At 43.5% G+C, this 16,940-nt stretch overlaps 1 protein-coding gene across 1 annotated transcript in view; it reads left to right on the top strand.

The window, feature by feature from the left end:
• The window catches only part of PLCZ1 (phospholipase C zeta 1), a 117,524-nt gene that overhangs the window by 7,129 nt on the left and 93,455 nt on the right, over positions 1-16,940 (top strand). The window contains exon 3 of the mRNA XM_075897749.1: positions 1,258-1,492. Coding sequence (XP_075753864.1) covers positions 1,258-1,492 — 235 coding nt within the window. The remainder of the gene's footprint in view (positions 1-1,257; positions 1,493-16,940) is intronic.

The raw sequence follows: 16,940 nt of genomic DNA, 5'->3' as shown, positions 1-16,940 counted from the left end.
CAAATGTATATTTTAGAAATTCTAATTGTATGAATAGTTGGTCAGATCTTAACTGATCTTAGTCTCTTAAAAGTTCAGCAAAGTCATATATTTTAACTTGAAAAAACATTTTAGATGTGATATGCCACAAGACTTTGATCATATGATGGTTTGGCCATTCTTTGTCACTTATTTGAGGAATGTGTACTCCTCCTAATCATATATATAGTAGCCCAATGTCTGTGACTCTGTAATGCTGAAATGCTGGCTGTTCCCTCTGGGCTGCGCTGTTGCCTCCCTGGCTGTTCCCTCTGGGTGTCGCTGTTGCTTGAGTCATGTCCTTCGCCTCCCACAGTGGCGTTTGGCTGACATCTGCGCCGCTCAACCGGGCCACCGCGTGGGAGCAAGTGGCGCAAGTGACCGTTGAGACTCCGTGGTTCCCCGAGTGAGAGGCAGGAGGGGGAGGAGAGCTGAGAGAGAGAGAGGGGGGGAGGCAGTAGGAGGAGGAGAGAGAGAGACACAGAGCGAGAGACCGGAGGCTCAGGAGAGAAAACCGATGTGGAGAAGAGAAGACCAATGTGGAGGAAATCCCTTCTTATGTCAGGCTAACTGGCTAATTTTAAAATAGAGCTTTATGGTATTTACAAATTATTTAAAATAGTAACTGTTGATGTGTAAGAATGTATTTACTTTTCACAATAACTTTTCTTTGTAGTACAGTTTTATTAAATAAAATACACCAGGGGACTGGGCCTCCTGCCCGCTATGGTCACCAACCCCCTCCTGCCTCTCCAGAGCTCTGGAGATGGGAGGAGGCTGTGCATGTCCTGCCTCCCTGGATCACTGGACGGGGGGTAGAGGAGCTTCCTGGAGTGAAAATGGGCTGGGGGCAGGGCGACGCTGGTGACGACCCACAGGAAATTGTTTATATATATACAGAGAGAGAGAGAGAGAGAGAGATTGATTTCAGTACTTTTTAAAATTCATACATGCTAATCTAATACATACAATATGCACAAATATTTTGCAATTGGCAATATACAACAAGTGTTCTGCAATACAATTTACACTTAATTATGCAAAATAACAGACATTTTTAAGAGGACAGACCAAGATTCTAAGATTTGCTATCTGGTAGAATAGAATAGTATTGGATCATGTCCATGCACTGGAGAAACATTATGGCTCAATGTTTTACTGATATAAGGACTCTACTTTTTTACATTGTAATGCAGTGATTTTAATGTAAATTTGTACACAAATCATTTTTGTTTTCAGAAAACAGCTAGAGAGGGGAAGCGTGGAACTATTTCTGTAGAAGAATTCAGGACAATTTATCGAACTGTTGCACACAGAACTGACGTCCATGAAATTTTCTGCTGTTACTCTCCAAACCGCAAAATTCTAGAAGCAGCAAACCTGATTGAATTTCTCAGAAAAGAACAGTGTGAAATGGATGCTGATGAAACACGTGCCTCTCAACTCATTGCAAAGTATGAACCCATTGAAGAAGGTACACTATATCTTTAGCATAATGCTGGATTTTCAGATTTTATTTTACTGTATTACTCTTTATGTATGTATGCATATGTATTTTTGAATACCTATCTGATGATAAAATTGTTATGAACTTTATGAGAAAGCTATAAACTGTGTAAGATAAATATCTGCTTACCTAAACAAAGTAAGAGAGAATTCGAGATCTGTTAGTTAGCATGTGGACAGAATATTAGTTGTTTTTAAAGTCCAGATCCTTAAACTACTATGTATGTATTATAAAAAATGTTTAGTACATTCACCATAAATTTCTGTAGGATATAGCTGAAAGATAGCACATGCAGTTTCCTGTAGGTAGATAATTCAGATTCTAGTGTTATACCTTAGGCTGGTCCAAAAAGTGGCATAGAGGTCTTTTGTGTAGTAACATTATATGCAAAATCATGACGAATATGTTCGGTTAAAGTTGTGAATATTTTGTAATGTGAAATGGCCCTTGTTGTGCTGGTCTGTCAAACTGTCTAACACTTATTGTTAATTGAAATAAGCTATCAAAACTAATTTTGCTTTATTAATCAGGATTAATTTGAATCATGCGCTAAAGAGGTGAAAAATGAAAATTGTCATTCATATGTCCTTTCTATCACATGATATTGCGTTTTAACATTAGATTACAATAGAAAAATATTTTTTTAAATGTATTTGAAATGTGTAAAATAAAATGAAGTTTTAAATGATTACTTATTTTGTAGCTTAAGACCTTTTACATTTGTCTTGTTGAAACTGGAAGACTATGCCCAATAAGTATTAAAGCAAGACTATACTCAGTTATACTTAACTTACTTTAGGTTAAGAGATCTGTTTCACAACCATATTAAAATGAAGATACTTTTTTGTAAGCTCCATTGAGTTTCAGTGATTATTTTATTCCTTAATAAAAGAGTTTGATTGTATGTTACTTGTAAACTGGTTTTTGTTAGTATATTGTTATCAGTGGAGTACAAGATATGACAGAGCTTACATGTCTCTAAACAGTACTAGATTTTGATACATCAACCATGTCATTGTTCATGTTTGAATGTATGGTTTTTAAAAGAGTAATAAGCATCTGCATTTCAAGTAGTCATACTTGTGGAGTGGGTACTTCTGTGGTTTCATTGTTGTAAGGTAATTTACACATAGAAGACTCACAAAGTTTAGTTGAGTGCCGTTGGCGACTAAGCAAAAATCGATACAATCAAGACCCTGTATACTTTGCAACAAGCTGAATCTAAATTCTTCATTAAGAGTCCAGACTGTTTGCAAACTCAGTAGAATACCACCACATTGGTGTATATTGAGTCACACATTCAAGAATTACTTTGCAACCATGACAAGTAGTTGTACCTGGTGTGTGTGTGTGTGTGTGTCTATATATATATATATATATATAAAAGAAAGCTTAAATTCTGAAGCATAATTCTTTGAAGGAAGGAGAATGCTATGGTCATTGAAAACATGCCTCCCTGAATATAACTCACTTATGCTATAAAACATAGCCCAAACAATAAAAATTAGTTGTTAATTAATTATACTATTTGCATTGTATTAAAGTTTAAGGACAAATGTCAATACACTTATTTGAACTCTCCTGATGAGACATTTCATTAATAGAACTGCTAGTACCTTCCATCTCGTCTAGTTGATTGCTCAGTATTCTCAGTGTAAAATGGATCCTATCTGCCAACAGAATAGGTAATCATCAAGTAATCCATCCCCTATTATCTACTCCCAGCTTCTCGTAAACAGAGGCTAGGAACATCGTCAACATTCTGATCAAAATTTATTTTAGAAGCACCCAAGAATGCTTAACCAGTTGGATTGTTCAGTTAACTGAATACCTCCCATCTTTTTCTTGAAGAAAATCGATCTCTTGTGCATCATAAACACAATATAAAGGTTCTTCCACTGTAATTATTATGGTGTGAAATTTGTTTTAAAAACAAAATGTTTTTAAAATTGGAGATGCTTTATAATTGAGGGCTAATCCATCATGGGTACTTAGAAAAAATAATAATTAACTAATATAGCAAGACACGCTTTTATTTCCTAGCACTGGAACTCTTAAAAAGCACTTTTACTTTGAAAAATAATTTTGTAAATACGACATCATGGATACTACATTTATCATGCATCAATGATTCCTGAATAATTTTTCTCAATTACATGTATAAGAAAGTTGGTTTGAAAAAGGCAATAAAGTGAACTCAGCCTGGAATCTGAAGCTGAGACTGGTTTTGTTCTGGTTTGTGTGTCACCAGACAAATACATTAGTAACAAAAATTCTGTTAGTGAAAAACTCTGTGTCCTTAGTTACACTTGTGTGGTGAAGTGACTGTTAGAAAATTATTTTCAAACATAACCTGTCCTCTGTGTGATTTCATAACTCTTTTCTTGCCTCTTAGGCTGTCAAGTAGGGGTTAGGCTAAGGCTTGTGGGTGGTTTTACTCATTTGCAGATCTCTTTTTATTTGTGGGTTTTTAATTTATCAAAAATTAAATGGAGATATACTAAAATAGATTAAAAATAAATGTACCAGCATAAAAGTTGTCATCTTGTATTACTTTTTTTCATTTCATTTTCTTCCTCTTTTATGTGCTGACTTCATTCTTTTCTTAATTCCATTTTGTTTGTCCTTTTTCTGTTATTTCTATTCCTTTGTATTCTTCTCTGCCCACTTTCTCTTTCCCTCCAGTTTGATCCATCCACTGGAAATAAAGGGAAAAGAGAATTGTCAATGATATATCCCATTGGCTCTTCCCATTGCAGCTTAACTCAGAGAGGATGTGCTTATGTGGAGATGGAAGATCTTCAGAGGTCCCTAAAGATCTGGGCAGACAATGGATTTGTTTAGTGTATAATAGCCCAGCTACTTCTGTTACACTTTAGAAAGTGAAGGCTGCCTTGAATGATGTACCTTCTTTGTTGAGATTCATTGCGCTGTGTAACAAGAGGCAAAATGTGCAGCTCGGTTGAGAAAAAGTGACATGGGAGCTAAGTGCAGCTCTTTATGGGAGCTAAAGTTCAGAAATACTTTTTGAAATTAACCTGGGTGGACTGTCATATGTTGGGTGATAGTTCTCTCAGCCTGACTGACAGCGTTTGTCAGAGTGATCCAGGATTGGAACCTGCACACCATTAATAAATATAAAGCAAGAAGTCACAGAACACAACCCCCCCTCCACCAATGAAGTAGTTGTCCTATGTATAAATATTAACTTTTTATTGTTTTTTTTACATTAAGGTATTTTGGTGGCTTCGTTTTCAAAAAATGCTGACCAGCTAGATGGTGCATCAGAACTTTTATTCTTGTATTATGAGACTGAAACTTATGAGCAGAGTGCATTCTATATATAGGCAGTCCCCGACTTACATGGATCCGACTTACGTCGGATCCCTAGATACGAACGGGGTGAGGCAACTCCCGCACATGCGCAGCAGCATTCCCGGGGCTCACTCACCTGGGTCCTAGGATCCTCCTCCTCCTCGGGCCGGCTCCGACTGGGGTCCCGCAGAGCTGCTGGGCAGAGGAAAAGTGCCTCCCCCTGCCAGCAACAGGCTGCCCCCTCCCCTGAGCAACAGGCTGCCGAAGAGACAAAAGCAGCCTCTCTGCCCCTCCTCCCCTCTATACATGCTGGGCTCCCGGAGCGCAGCAGCGTCCCTGGGGCTCGCTCACCTGGGTCCTAGAATCCACCTCCTCCTCCTCTTCGGCCGGCTCCAACTGGCCTCTGCCTGCAGCAGCTGGCCACAGGGACAGGGATCCCGCAGAGCTGCCGGGCAGAGGAAAAGTGCCTCCCCACGCCCGCTGCCCCCCCCCCCACGGCCTCGCATCCTGCACGCCTCCTCCCTCCCCCCCTGCCAGCAACAGGCTGCCCCCTCCCCTGAGCAACAGGCTGCGGAACAGCAGACAAAAGCAGCCTCTCCGCCCCTCCTCCCCCTATACATGCTGGGCTCCCTGGGCAAACAAAGACTCCACCAAAACAAACAAAGTGCTGGCCTCATTGTGTTAGCAAAAAAAGGACCCTCCTCCTAGAACCCTGGGTGGTGTGTGGAAATAAAGCTATTAGCTCAAAGCATGGTGCAGAGCTGTTTGGTATTTGATGAGTTACTCCTTTAGTCCTGAGTTTGTCACAGGGACAGAAATAGATGTGAAATCTTCTGAACAGGGGAACAGACAGCAAAACAAACATTAGAGGGGAGTTAACCTTTCCCTATGCTATCCAAAACTAAAAAAAATGTTTGGCTAGAGTTTCCCCTACAATATGTACCAGTTCCGACTTACATACAAATTCAACTTAAGAACAAACCTACAGTCCCTATCTTGTACGTAACCCGGGGACTGCCTGTACTATGAACTATTGTCTCTGAACACTTCTACAACGCTTTCCAGAACTGCTGAGAGAACTTTCTTCCACCCTGTTATTAGATCAAGAGTTCTTTTTGCTTCTTGTGTGACTTGCTTTGCTTACAGGCCAGCTGGCCTTTTCAACTTGGATCAACTGGTCTGTGTTGTTTCTACCCACTTCCAGCTACTTAAGCTATTCTGAACTGTTGCTTCCTTACCTGAGGCATCGCCGATAGCAAGCTGAGGAAAATCAAAGTGCACAGACAGGCTCAACTGGAGAGGATATTCTCAACTGGGGCAATATGGAACTTGACTTCACTCATCTAATAATCTTGGCATAGAATTCCCTTTTGGCCTTCCCAATAATAAGAAATGGAGGGCTTTTTAGTTCTTTATTATGCAGTTCTCACTGTCATCAGAGTTGTAAAAGAAAGGTTTTCTTTTAAGATAGAAATCTTATATTGAAGTTAGCCACCTTATATTGTCTGAGATGAAACGTTTTTGTAAAACCCTTTTTACTGAGTGGTAAAAAGTATTAATAATAGTTTGGTTGGAGTATCCAGGAACCTTCATATCATTAGAATATATTCTTGTCATTATGCAATACATTTTTATACACGCAGGTGGTTATCCTTTTGATATCTAATTTTAGTTTTATTTTTAAATACTAAACCAAATACTTGTTTGTTCTTGTGAAGAGATTATCTGAGTACAGTAAAACTCCAATTGTCCGGCATCCAGTGGTCCGGCACTCCCGATAGTCCAGCACCAACTGGAACCCGGAAGTGCTCCGGACAATTGATACTGCTGTGAGCCCCATGGGCGCTCGCAGCTGGGAAAGGGAAGGGGAGAAGGGGGGAAGGGGATTATACCCTTGTGACGGGTCTGCTGGGACCCGCACTGCATCCTGCCGGGGGGTGGGCGGGGAATGGCGCAGTGAGGGGCGAACCCTCCGCTGTTTTGCAGGAAGGCGGGGGAAGCCCCGCGCAGCCGCCAGTGACAGGCCAGCTGGGGAAACCCAGCCACTGGCCTGCAAGCAGCATCAGAGGAAAGGAGGCGAGAGCTAAGTCCCCGAACTTGCCCCGTTCCGGCTGCGCTCAGCCCCATGCCATTGCTGAGAGTTTCCAGGAGGGGAGCGGGCTTCCCTCCCCTCAGACTGCAGTAGTTATCGCTGAGCAGGGGGTTGAGGGGTGGCGCTGCGGGACCAACCCGGCAGCACCCCAGCTGCTCTGCTCCGCCACTTCCCCAAGTCCACCGCTCGTCAGTTTCAGTTTCACTGTTGTTTTGAATTCTGATTAGAATATTCTTAATAAGGATAATTGGTTGGATTCCCATGTCAACCTAACCTTGTATAGTGCAAAACAGGGAGTAGCTGTGTTAGTCTGTAACTGGAAAAACTTAAAAAACAACGAACAGTCTAGCAGCACTTTAAAGACTAACAAAACATGTAGATGGTATCGTTAGCTTTCGTGGGTACAACACACTTTTTTAGGTATTGCAGTAAGTAAATAAGTTAAGAGGGCAGATTTTGATACTTGATTGACTGAGTTTTCATTAGTAATAGCCAATTTATGATAATCTTGATAGCTTTGATGTGTTAAGATGAAAATAACAGATAGAGACCGAGCTTTATATATGTACACTACATACAAATATCAATGAATGTTAATATCTGTGAAGATAAGAGACTTTTTGAACACATGTAACTGGATAACTCTAAATGTACTAATCATCTGAAGAAGTTCATAAGTGTATTGTTTATTCCATTAACAGTAAGGTTTCAAATTTGCGTCCATCATTCAAAGTTCAGACATTAAAATACTGTATGAATCAATTATAGGGTGTGCTAAAGCTTTCCACTTTTGGGAAGTGCTCCATGATGAATGTGATATTTATACCTGATTCCTGTTCCCTTTAACATACAAATTTGACCTCTGTCCTCTACAAGCCTTCTGTTATTTGTCATTTATTGTTATAAATTTAAATCAGAAATTTTGAATCATAAAGTGAGATGAAAGAAAACATCTTTTAATACTAAATTAATGAAACCTATATGCCTTTAAGCTACATTTCCCCCCCTCTTATTGTCCTTTCTCTAGCATTTGCTTGGATGGGATTTGAGGGATAAAATATAGATCAATGAATGCTTATTGTTACTATTTGTCAAATGGTAGCATGCAAAAGTTCAAGTTTGGGAGACTAGCATGTTAAGTGTTACGCACAAACTTTGAAAACACAATCCATTCCCTGAAGAACTTGCATATTCGTATTTTGTAGTGATAGGAGAAAGCTAGCACCTATATATTTTAGCATCTAACAATTTGTGCAGAATTTAGCTATCCACCGTGTTTATCTGCAGGTGGAAGTTCATCATTAGTTTATCTTTAGGAAGTCTGTTTTTTCCCCAGAAGGTGCTACAGGCAGTCCCCGACTTACGCGGATCCGACTTATGTCGGATCTGCAGTTACGAACGGGGCTTTTCTCACCCCGGAGGACACGGGCGGCGGGACCCCCAGACGTGCCGTGGTCCTGCCACCTGCATCTTCCGGGGCGAAAAAAGCTGCTCCGCGTCTCCCTGGTCTGCTGGGGGGAGGTCCCCAGCAGACCAGGGAGACGCGGAGCAAAGCTGCGGAGGATGCGGGCGGGACTGCGGCGCGTCTCGGCAGTCCGCCGCCCACGTCTCCCTGGTCTGATGGCCCCCCCCCCCCCCAGCAGACCAGAGAGACGCGGAGCAAAGCCTCGGAGAACGTGGGTAGCGGGACAGCCCAGACGCGCCACGGCCAGCAGGACCGCGGCGCGTCTCAGTGGTCCCGCTGCCCGCATCTCCCTGGTGTGCTCCCTGGTGTGCCCAGCTAGTGTGCCCCCCCCCAGCAGACCAGGCTTTTCTCACCGACGCCTGGGGTAGAGCAGCTGGGGTGTTGCCGGGTTGGTCCAGTGGTGCCGCTCCTCGGCGCTACTGGACCAACCCGGCAGCACCCCAGCTGCTCTGCCCCAGGCGTCCCCAAGTCAGCCGCTGCTGAAACTGACTAGCGGCTGACTACAGGAAGCCCGAGGCAGAGCAACTCTGCCTTGGGCTTCCTGTAGTGAGCCGCTGGTCAGTTTCAGTGGCGGCTGAATCTGGACGCCAGTTCCGACTTACATACAAATTCAACTTAAGAACAAACCTGCAGTCCCTATCTTGTACGTAACCCGGGGACTGGCTGTATATGAATACCAACTGGAAAAAAACACCTTTAGAAGTTAGGAATTATTACTTGTTCGTAATGATTTTAGTACAGGTAAACAATAAAGAAAATAAAATCTATTTTCTTACAGAAGTGGAGGAAACAAAGTATTACATTTATGCTTTACTTTTAGATTACAAGTTGTAGTTTGTCACTATGCTGTCATATTTAAGCCTCTAGGGGTACGTCTACACTACATGGCTCCGTCGACGGAGCCATGTAGATTTGTTTATTGGGCAAAGGGAAATGAAGCGGCGATTTAAATAATCACTACTTCATTTAAATTTACATGGCTGCCACGCTGAGCCAACAAACAGCTTATCAGCTGTTTGTCGGCTCAGTGCGCTAGTCTGGACACTCCCCTGCCGACATCAAAGCCCTTTGTCAGCAGCCCCGGTAAACCTCATCCCACGAGGAATAACGGGGCTGCCGACAAAGGGCTTTGATGTTGGCAGGGGAGCGTCCAGACTAGCGCGCTGAGCCGACAAACAGCTGATCAGCTGTTTGTCGGCTCAGCACGGCAGCCATGTAAATTTAAATGAAGCGGCGATTATTTAAATTGCCGCTTCATTTCCATTTGCCCACAACCCTCATCTACATGGCTCCGTCGATGGAGCCATGTAGTGTAGACACAGCCCAAAGTTCTAGTTTGACACTACTTTAATCTTTCAAATATTAGTTGTTATTTTTAGTAATTATTTAAACCAAGGGTGGGGAACCTAGGTCCCGGAAACTGAAAACTCCAGCCCATGAGGCTTGGGTTTTCCCACCCCACTCAGCATTGGAAAGCCGGTACTGGTACTCCAGCCCTGCACCCTCGCAGGGCTGGAGTGCCAGTGCCAGCTCCCTATTGGAAGGAATGGGAGCTCCAAGTCTCGGGCCAGAGTCAGGCAAGCCAGGGACAGATTGGACCCACGGCCTCTGCCTGTCGGGGAGAGAAAGTGGCTCCACATGCTGCCGCTTTCCCTCTGGTTCCCCATTGCTGGGGAAACAGCAGTGCAGCAAAGTGCTGCCTGGAAGCTTTCCCCGCACCGCTCTGATTGGCTGTAATTGCAGTTAATAGGAGCAGCAGCAGACAGTGCTTGGGAGTGGTGACACATGGAGCCATGTGCGTCCTCAGATAGCTGTACCATGTAAGCACCCTCCATCACGCATACTCTGCACCCCCAGCCTGTTCCTGTACCCTACCTCTCACCCAGCCCTCTCACCCCCAGCTTGCTCCTGCACCCTACCCCCTCCCAGACCCAGCAACCCCCAATCCACTCTTACACCCTCCCTTCTACACAGACTCCACACTCCAAGTCTGCTTCCCAGCAGATCCCTTCCACAAACTGAATCCCTCATTTTTTGCCCCACTCCAAAGCATAGGGAAGTCCACAAAATCTACTAGCCCGGCCCCCCCAGGCTCTGGTTTATGAGGGGAATGTGAGGGAATGTCTTTCTGCTTCTCAGTGGGGGGCTATGTTAGTGAGGGCTAGGTTGGTTGATTTTTTGCTTCTCACTTTTGTGTAGCCCCTGATTGATTTTTCTGTGGTTCAGCGGCCCTGATCCAAAAAATGTTCCTCACCCCTGATTGAAATGCTGCTTTTTATTGATTAGTGGAGTGGAGAGGGTAACATCTGTCTTTTTTAACAGATTGAAAGGATTCTGCAAAGTATTTGTCTGTCCACCTAGAATTGCTAATAACAGTAACTCCATCCAGATTAATGGCAGTTTGGTACACTCTGGCTACGTCTACACTGGCAGCTTCTTGCGCAAGAACTGTTTTGCAGAAGAGTTCTTGTGCAAAAAGTCTTCCACAAGAGCGCATCTGCACTGGCATGTGCTTTTGCGCAAGAGCGTCTATGGCAGTGTGGATGCTCCCTTGCGCAAGAAAGCTCTGATGGCCATTTTAGCCATAGGGGTTTCTTGCGCAAGAAATTCAGGTTGCCTGTTTACACTGCTCTCTTGAGCAAGACGGCTTATTCCTCGTGGGAAGAGGAATAACTCTTCCGGAAGAAGCCCTGTTTTCCGATGCGAGACTGTAAATTTACTTGTGTAAGAACATACGTGCAGTGTAGACACCTGGCAAGTTTTTGCGCAAGAACAATTGTTCTTGCACAAAAAGCCGCCAGTGTAGACGTAGCCCCTCAGTTTCAGTTGCTGGCTACAGAAATTCAAAAAAATATCTTGCTAATGTTGGTTAACAATACTTCTAATGCAAGTTTTGTGAGAGATATCACTGTGCTGAGTACTTTTTTCAGACAGAGAAATATATCTGGAATGAAAAAAAAAAACAACAACCCCAAAAACAAAACAAAACAAAAAAAATGCCACCACAACCCCCCCCCCAATGCCTTCCTAAAATCAGAATGTGATAACTGTGCTGATCCACTAGCCCACTGTAAAGGAGAAAAAAAATCAGCTTATATATGCAGATTTAAGGATTATAGTGCCAGCTTTTTCTCTGGAGATTATGAGATGACTACTCTGAACGCTGTTCACAGAAGGCACCTACTCTCTTTTTTCTGGCTCAAGCAGGGCAATAAACATATGCCACAAGTTAAATGATTCTCCATGGTAAATGAGGCCACTATGGTCATTTCCCAAACACCTTCCTTTTGAAAGCTATCTTTGTTTCAAGGAAACAAAAATTCTCCTAATAGCTAAACAAAACAAACCCTCAAATCAACTAACTAACCTTCACCTTCTTCAAAAAAATAAACTATAGCATAGAAACACAAGGAAGAAAAATCAAAAAGATATTGTTATAATGTAAACATGAGAATCTGTCCATTTAGGGTACATCTTCACTACAGGATAAGGTTGAATTAAGATAGGCAACTTCAACTACGTTAATTGAATAGCTGAAATCAAAGTACTTTAACTTAAATTTTGCTGCTGTCCATACTGCAGGAATTCGAAGGGAACACACTCTCCCTTCAACTTCCCTTACTCGTGGAAGTAGGACTACCAGCAATGATCAGAGCATCCCTCTCCGTTTGAACTAGCATGTCTTCACTAGACTTGCTAATTTGAACCCTGTAAGATGAACTGCGGCAACTTCGGTCTTCTCTGTAGTGTAGACATACATTAGGGAAACACACAGGCTGTGTCTACACTGGCAAGTTATTCCGGAAAATCAGCCGCTTTTCCGGAAAAACTTGCCAGCTGTCTACACTGGCCGCTTGAATTTCCAGAAAAGCACTGACGATCTAATGTAAAATTATCAGTGCCTTTCCGGAAAAACTATGCTGCTCCCGTTCAGGCAAAAGTCTTTTTCCGGAAAACTGTTCCGGAAAAGGGCCAGTGTAGACAGCACAGTAGTGTTTTCTGCAAAAAAGCCCCGATCGTGAAAATGACGATCTGGGCTTTTTTGCGGAAAAGCGCGTCTAGATTGGCTATAGATGCTTTTCCAGAAAAAGTGCTTTCCCAGAAAAGCGTCCTGCCAATCTAGACGCACTTTTCCGAAAATGCTTTTAACGGAAAACTTTTCCGTTAAAAGCATTTTTGGAAAATCATGCCAGTGTAGACGTAGCCATAAGATCTGGAGAGTCAGGAAAAAATATTCCCCTTAGATGTATCTGAACCTGTGCTAAAACAGTTAGCAGTCTGTTTGTTTACATTGAGTAGGAGGGAGGAAAAGAAAAATAATATTTTTCTTGGACAGAAGTGATTTGGACATCTTAATTGCATTCTTGGAAGAAACAACATATTATTGTTGAACAGACACCTCCCAGTAACAGCAGACCTAGGAATAATATATGAAAAATTAACAAAATTCCAGGAGACAGGATTTCCCCCTCTCTCCATGCCTAAATATCCATAATGCAAATAGATTGGTAGCCATGTTAATTATTTTTACAGAGATCCTAGGTGATAAAGAGATTGAGGCTTTACTTGAGGAGGAGCCTTGAGGCCCTGGTGACAATCTGGTAAACATGTTTGATGTTCATCTATAGAGCAATAATAAAAGAGCATTCCCACTGCAAAGGATAAAACATTATAATTAATACTGAACAAAATACAAATTACACATTTTTCTCTCTGCCAGTTGCATCTGTTGATTTACTTAGATTTTTTTTTAAAGGACTGTGTGTGCCCTTATATACAATCAGCAGGGAGAAACACTGCAGAGATATTGGAGAACATAGAGCCAACCCAGTTCCTGTCTTCTGAAACATTAAGAGGCAAAGTGTTAGTTGGGAGGATTTTGAATAAGTTTTAGAGACGCATTTGAGGCAGAAAAACACACATGTCCTTCCTCAAAACTCCAGAGGGATTAAGACAGCATAGACTTGGAAATGATGTCTTTTCTCCTTTTTCCTAGACACAATTACCAATGAGAGACACTGGTTTTCACAGGAGGATTTTGAAATCATAAGGAAAATTTAGATACAATAAAACTTTACTTCTACAAGGTGTGACCATGCCCCTGGGGGTGGGTCCGTCATCTCCGGTCCTCCCCCCTCTTTATCCAATCTTGGGGCGTCAGGCCCTCTTAAGCCTGGCCGGCCAGCCTTTTTTTGCCGTAGGATTTAGTCGCTTGCCCAGATGTCTCGCAGAGTCTGGCCTCCGCCCGAGATGGAGGAGAAAGGGGGTCCCAGGCCCACCCTCACTCGTAGGCCCCAGCCCAGGGCCCTAAGGACTTGGACTACGCCGCAGTCCCAGTCTGGCTGACGGGGTTGTGACCCTAAACGCGTCAGCCCATGGGCTTGGTTCACTGCCCTGCCCTGGGCTACTTCCTTTCTCCTCCTCGTACCCCTTCCTGTGTTCGCCCCTCTCCCCTCCATGATGAGCCTTACTGGCTCTTCAAGTCTCTCCAGTGAGGCGCCTCCGGATACTTCCCCCTCTTCCGTTGGGTTGGCTCCTCCTTGCCCCCCCCCCCGCTGCCCGGGCAGGTTTTAAATCTCCCGCCGCCCCAGACGCCGGCCGGGCGTCCCTCTGACATCACTGGTGTAAGCCCCGCCCTCTACACTGGCGTGCCGGTTGGTCCACTCCTCCCCCTTCCAGCGGCTGCCCCGGCATTCCCCAGCAGCGCCGCAGCCCGGGAGTATCTGGCGCACCGTCAGTAAGCTCTCCCCGGCAGCGTCAATAAGATGCTCGCCCCCCAGGGTTCAGTGCGGGGTCTCGGCACCCCTTCACACAAGGATACAAAAGCAGTATTTGCCATATCATCAGAGATAGTCTATAACTTATCAACATTGCTTTTTTGTAATATAGGAGTAACAAACAATCTGTAAATGACAGGCGGGCTCAGGAAGATAACAGAAATCAGATTATCCCTGAAAACAAAAGACTACTTCCATTCATAGCCATTTTCTGATATCTTATTGAGATGAAGATGAAAGCAATTTCAAGGAAGCAGTAAATGCTTATCTTTTAGGGTGGGAGAGATACATATAACTCAGAACCAAAAAAATCTTATATTCATACTCTATTGTGATTTCTAAAAGCAAAACAAAACAACAAAAAGCCCCATAATGGTCTTCAAGTAGTTGCAAATGTGCGCATGTGCTGAGCATATTAAAGCTGGACACATTTTCCCATCCCACATTTACCTTCTGGCCCGTTAGCCTCTTCCCAAGTTATTTAAGGATAGTCCTGTCTTGGCACCCTTGGCTCCAAGTTTCTTCTCACTACTTCCTTCTAGAGTTGGAGCATTCTGTGTGGCAGTTTATCTCACATTTGTTTATCTCAGTTTTTGGGTGGACTTTGTTGTATATAATTAGTATAGCTTAGTACTCTCTTAGGTGTCGTTCAGAGCAATGAGTGAGGATGGATAGAGGATAGATAGATAGTTAGTTACCGTAGGTTATGTCTTTATTAGGGTTTAAATATTGTCCATCATATGAGGTGGATATTCCCAATAGTAATCGCCACATGTGGTGTTTGTTGTGCATGGGAGAAAGGTACATTAAAGAAATTTGCTTCATCTGCAAGTTTAAAAAGAGACTGGCCATAGAGAGGCACTTGCATATGAAACAGAATCTTCTACAACAGGACAGAAGGCCCATGTTGGCATCAGGGACCTCAACAGAACCTCCAGCCCAATAGTTCCTTCAGAGCCAAAACAGGATGTTGTTCCCAGCTTGAGATCTGCTGCTTCCCCAACGAGGTAGAGGGATAATTCTTCTTCCTATGGCCCTCCAAGGAAAAGATCCCACAAGATGGACCAAGATCTTTCCAGGACTCATAGAGATTCCTCTTTGTCCTTTAAGGGCAGTACTCACTGGCATCATGATTTCTCCCAGATGCACAATGGGCCATTTAACCCTTTCCTGTAACTGCCAAAATCAGTTGGTTACTGTACCGTTGACCCCAATACTGACCACGTAAGTATTAGCACTAATTGTCTCTATGTTCTTGGCATACCAGCTGGCATCAAAAGTACCCTGTCCCTCTGTTCCTGATTCCCTCATGATTCAGGAGCATTCAGCGGCTTCTTCTGCAGTGCCCTCAGCACCATCTGGTCTGCTTGCAGTGCACTCTAGGTGATTGTCACCATATTCCTCTCTGCTTATGAGTCAGGGTGCGTCTACACTGCAGGGCTTAACTCGAAATAAGCTATGCAAATTGAGCTATGTCAGTTGCGTATCTTATTTCAAAACAGCTTATTTTGAAATAGTGAGCGTCTACACAGCACTTATTTTGAAATAGAACACTCTTCCTCTGACTTCCTTTAATTCTTATACAGTGGGGGCTCGTCTACATTGGCCCCTTTTCCGGAAGGGGCATGGTAATTTTTGAAATCGCAATAGGGAAATGCGCGGGGGATTTAAATATCCCCCGCGGCATTTAAATAAAAATGTCCGCCGCTTTTTTCCGGCTTTTAGAAAAGCCGGAAAAGAGCGTCTACACTGGCCCCGATCCTCCGGAAAAAGCGCCCTTTTCCGGAGGATCTTATTCCTACTTTGAAGTAGGAAAAGGGCGCTTTTCCCGGAGGATCGGGGCCAGTGTAGACGCTCTTTTCCGGCTTTTCTAAAAGCCGGAAAAAAGCGGCGGACATTTTTATTTAAATGCCGCGGGGGATATTTAAATCCCCCGCGCATTTCCCTATTGCGATTTCAAAAATTAGATAGTTCGGACTAGGCTTCCTATTCCGAACTATCTAGTTTGTGCCGCGTGTAGCCCCGGGCACGGAGTCCGCACTAGCGGACATTTAAAAATGGCGGCGCCCGGCAACATGCAAATGAAGCCCAGGAAATTCAAATCCCGGGCTTCATTTGCAAGTTCGTATGACTACATTAACCACCCTTTGACACTACACAGGCCACAAGCAAATCATACAATTAGGGGGGCAAAAATCTATATTAAACCTGTAGGTCTTGCTGTCATTTTTAAGCCAATCAATCAGTTTTTTAAGCTGGTTTTGGCCTCTTTCGGATACATATACTGCTTCTGGGGAGGTGGGGGAGGGGGTCAGGATCACGGCTTGTGACTAGAACTTCTGCATCAATTTTACCACATTTTCTTTTATTCTTAGTCCACACTTTCCAGACTACGTCTACACTGGCATGATTTTCCGGAAATGCTTTTAACGTAAAAGTTTTCTGTTAAAAGCATTTTCGGAAAAGCGCGTCTAGATTGGCAGGATGCTTTTCTGCAAAAGCACTTTTTGTGGAAAAGTGTCCGTGGCCAATCTAGATGCACTTTTCCGCAAAAAAGCCCCGATCTCCATTTTCGCAATAGGGGCTTTTTTGCGGAAAACAAATCTCTGCTGTCTACACTGGCCCTTTTGCACAAAAGTTTTTCGGAAAAAGACTTTTGCCTGAACGGGAGCAGCATAGTATTTCCGCAAAAGCACTGACAATCTTACATGAGATCATCAGTGCTTTTGCGGAAATTCAAGCGGCCAGTGTAGACAGCTGGCAAGT

This window comes from Pelodiscus sinensis, chromosome 1, assembly GCF_049634645.1.
Source record: "Pelodiscus sinensis isolate JC-2024 chromosome 1, ASM4963464v1, whole genome shotgun sequence".
NCBI lineage: Eukaryota > Metazoa > Chordata > Testudines > Trionychidae > Pelodiscus > Pelodiscus sinensis.
This window is presented reverse-complemented; position numbering and strand designations above follow the sequence as displayed.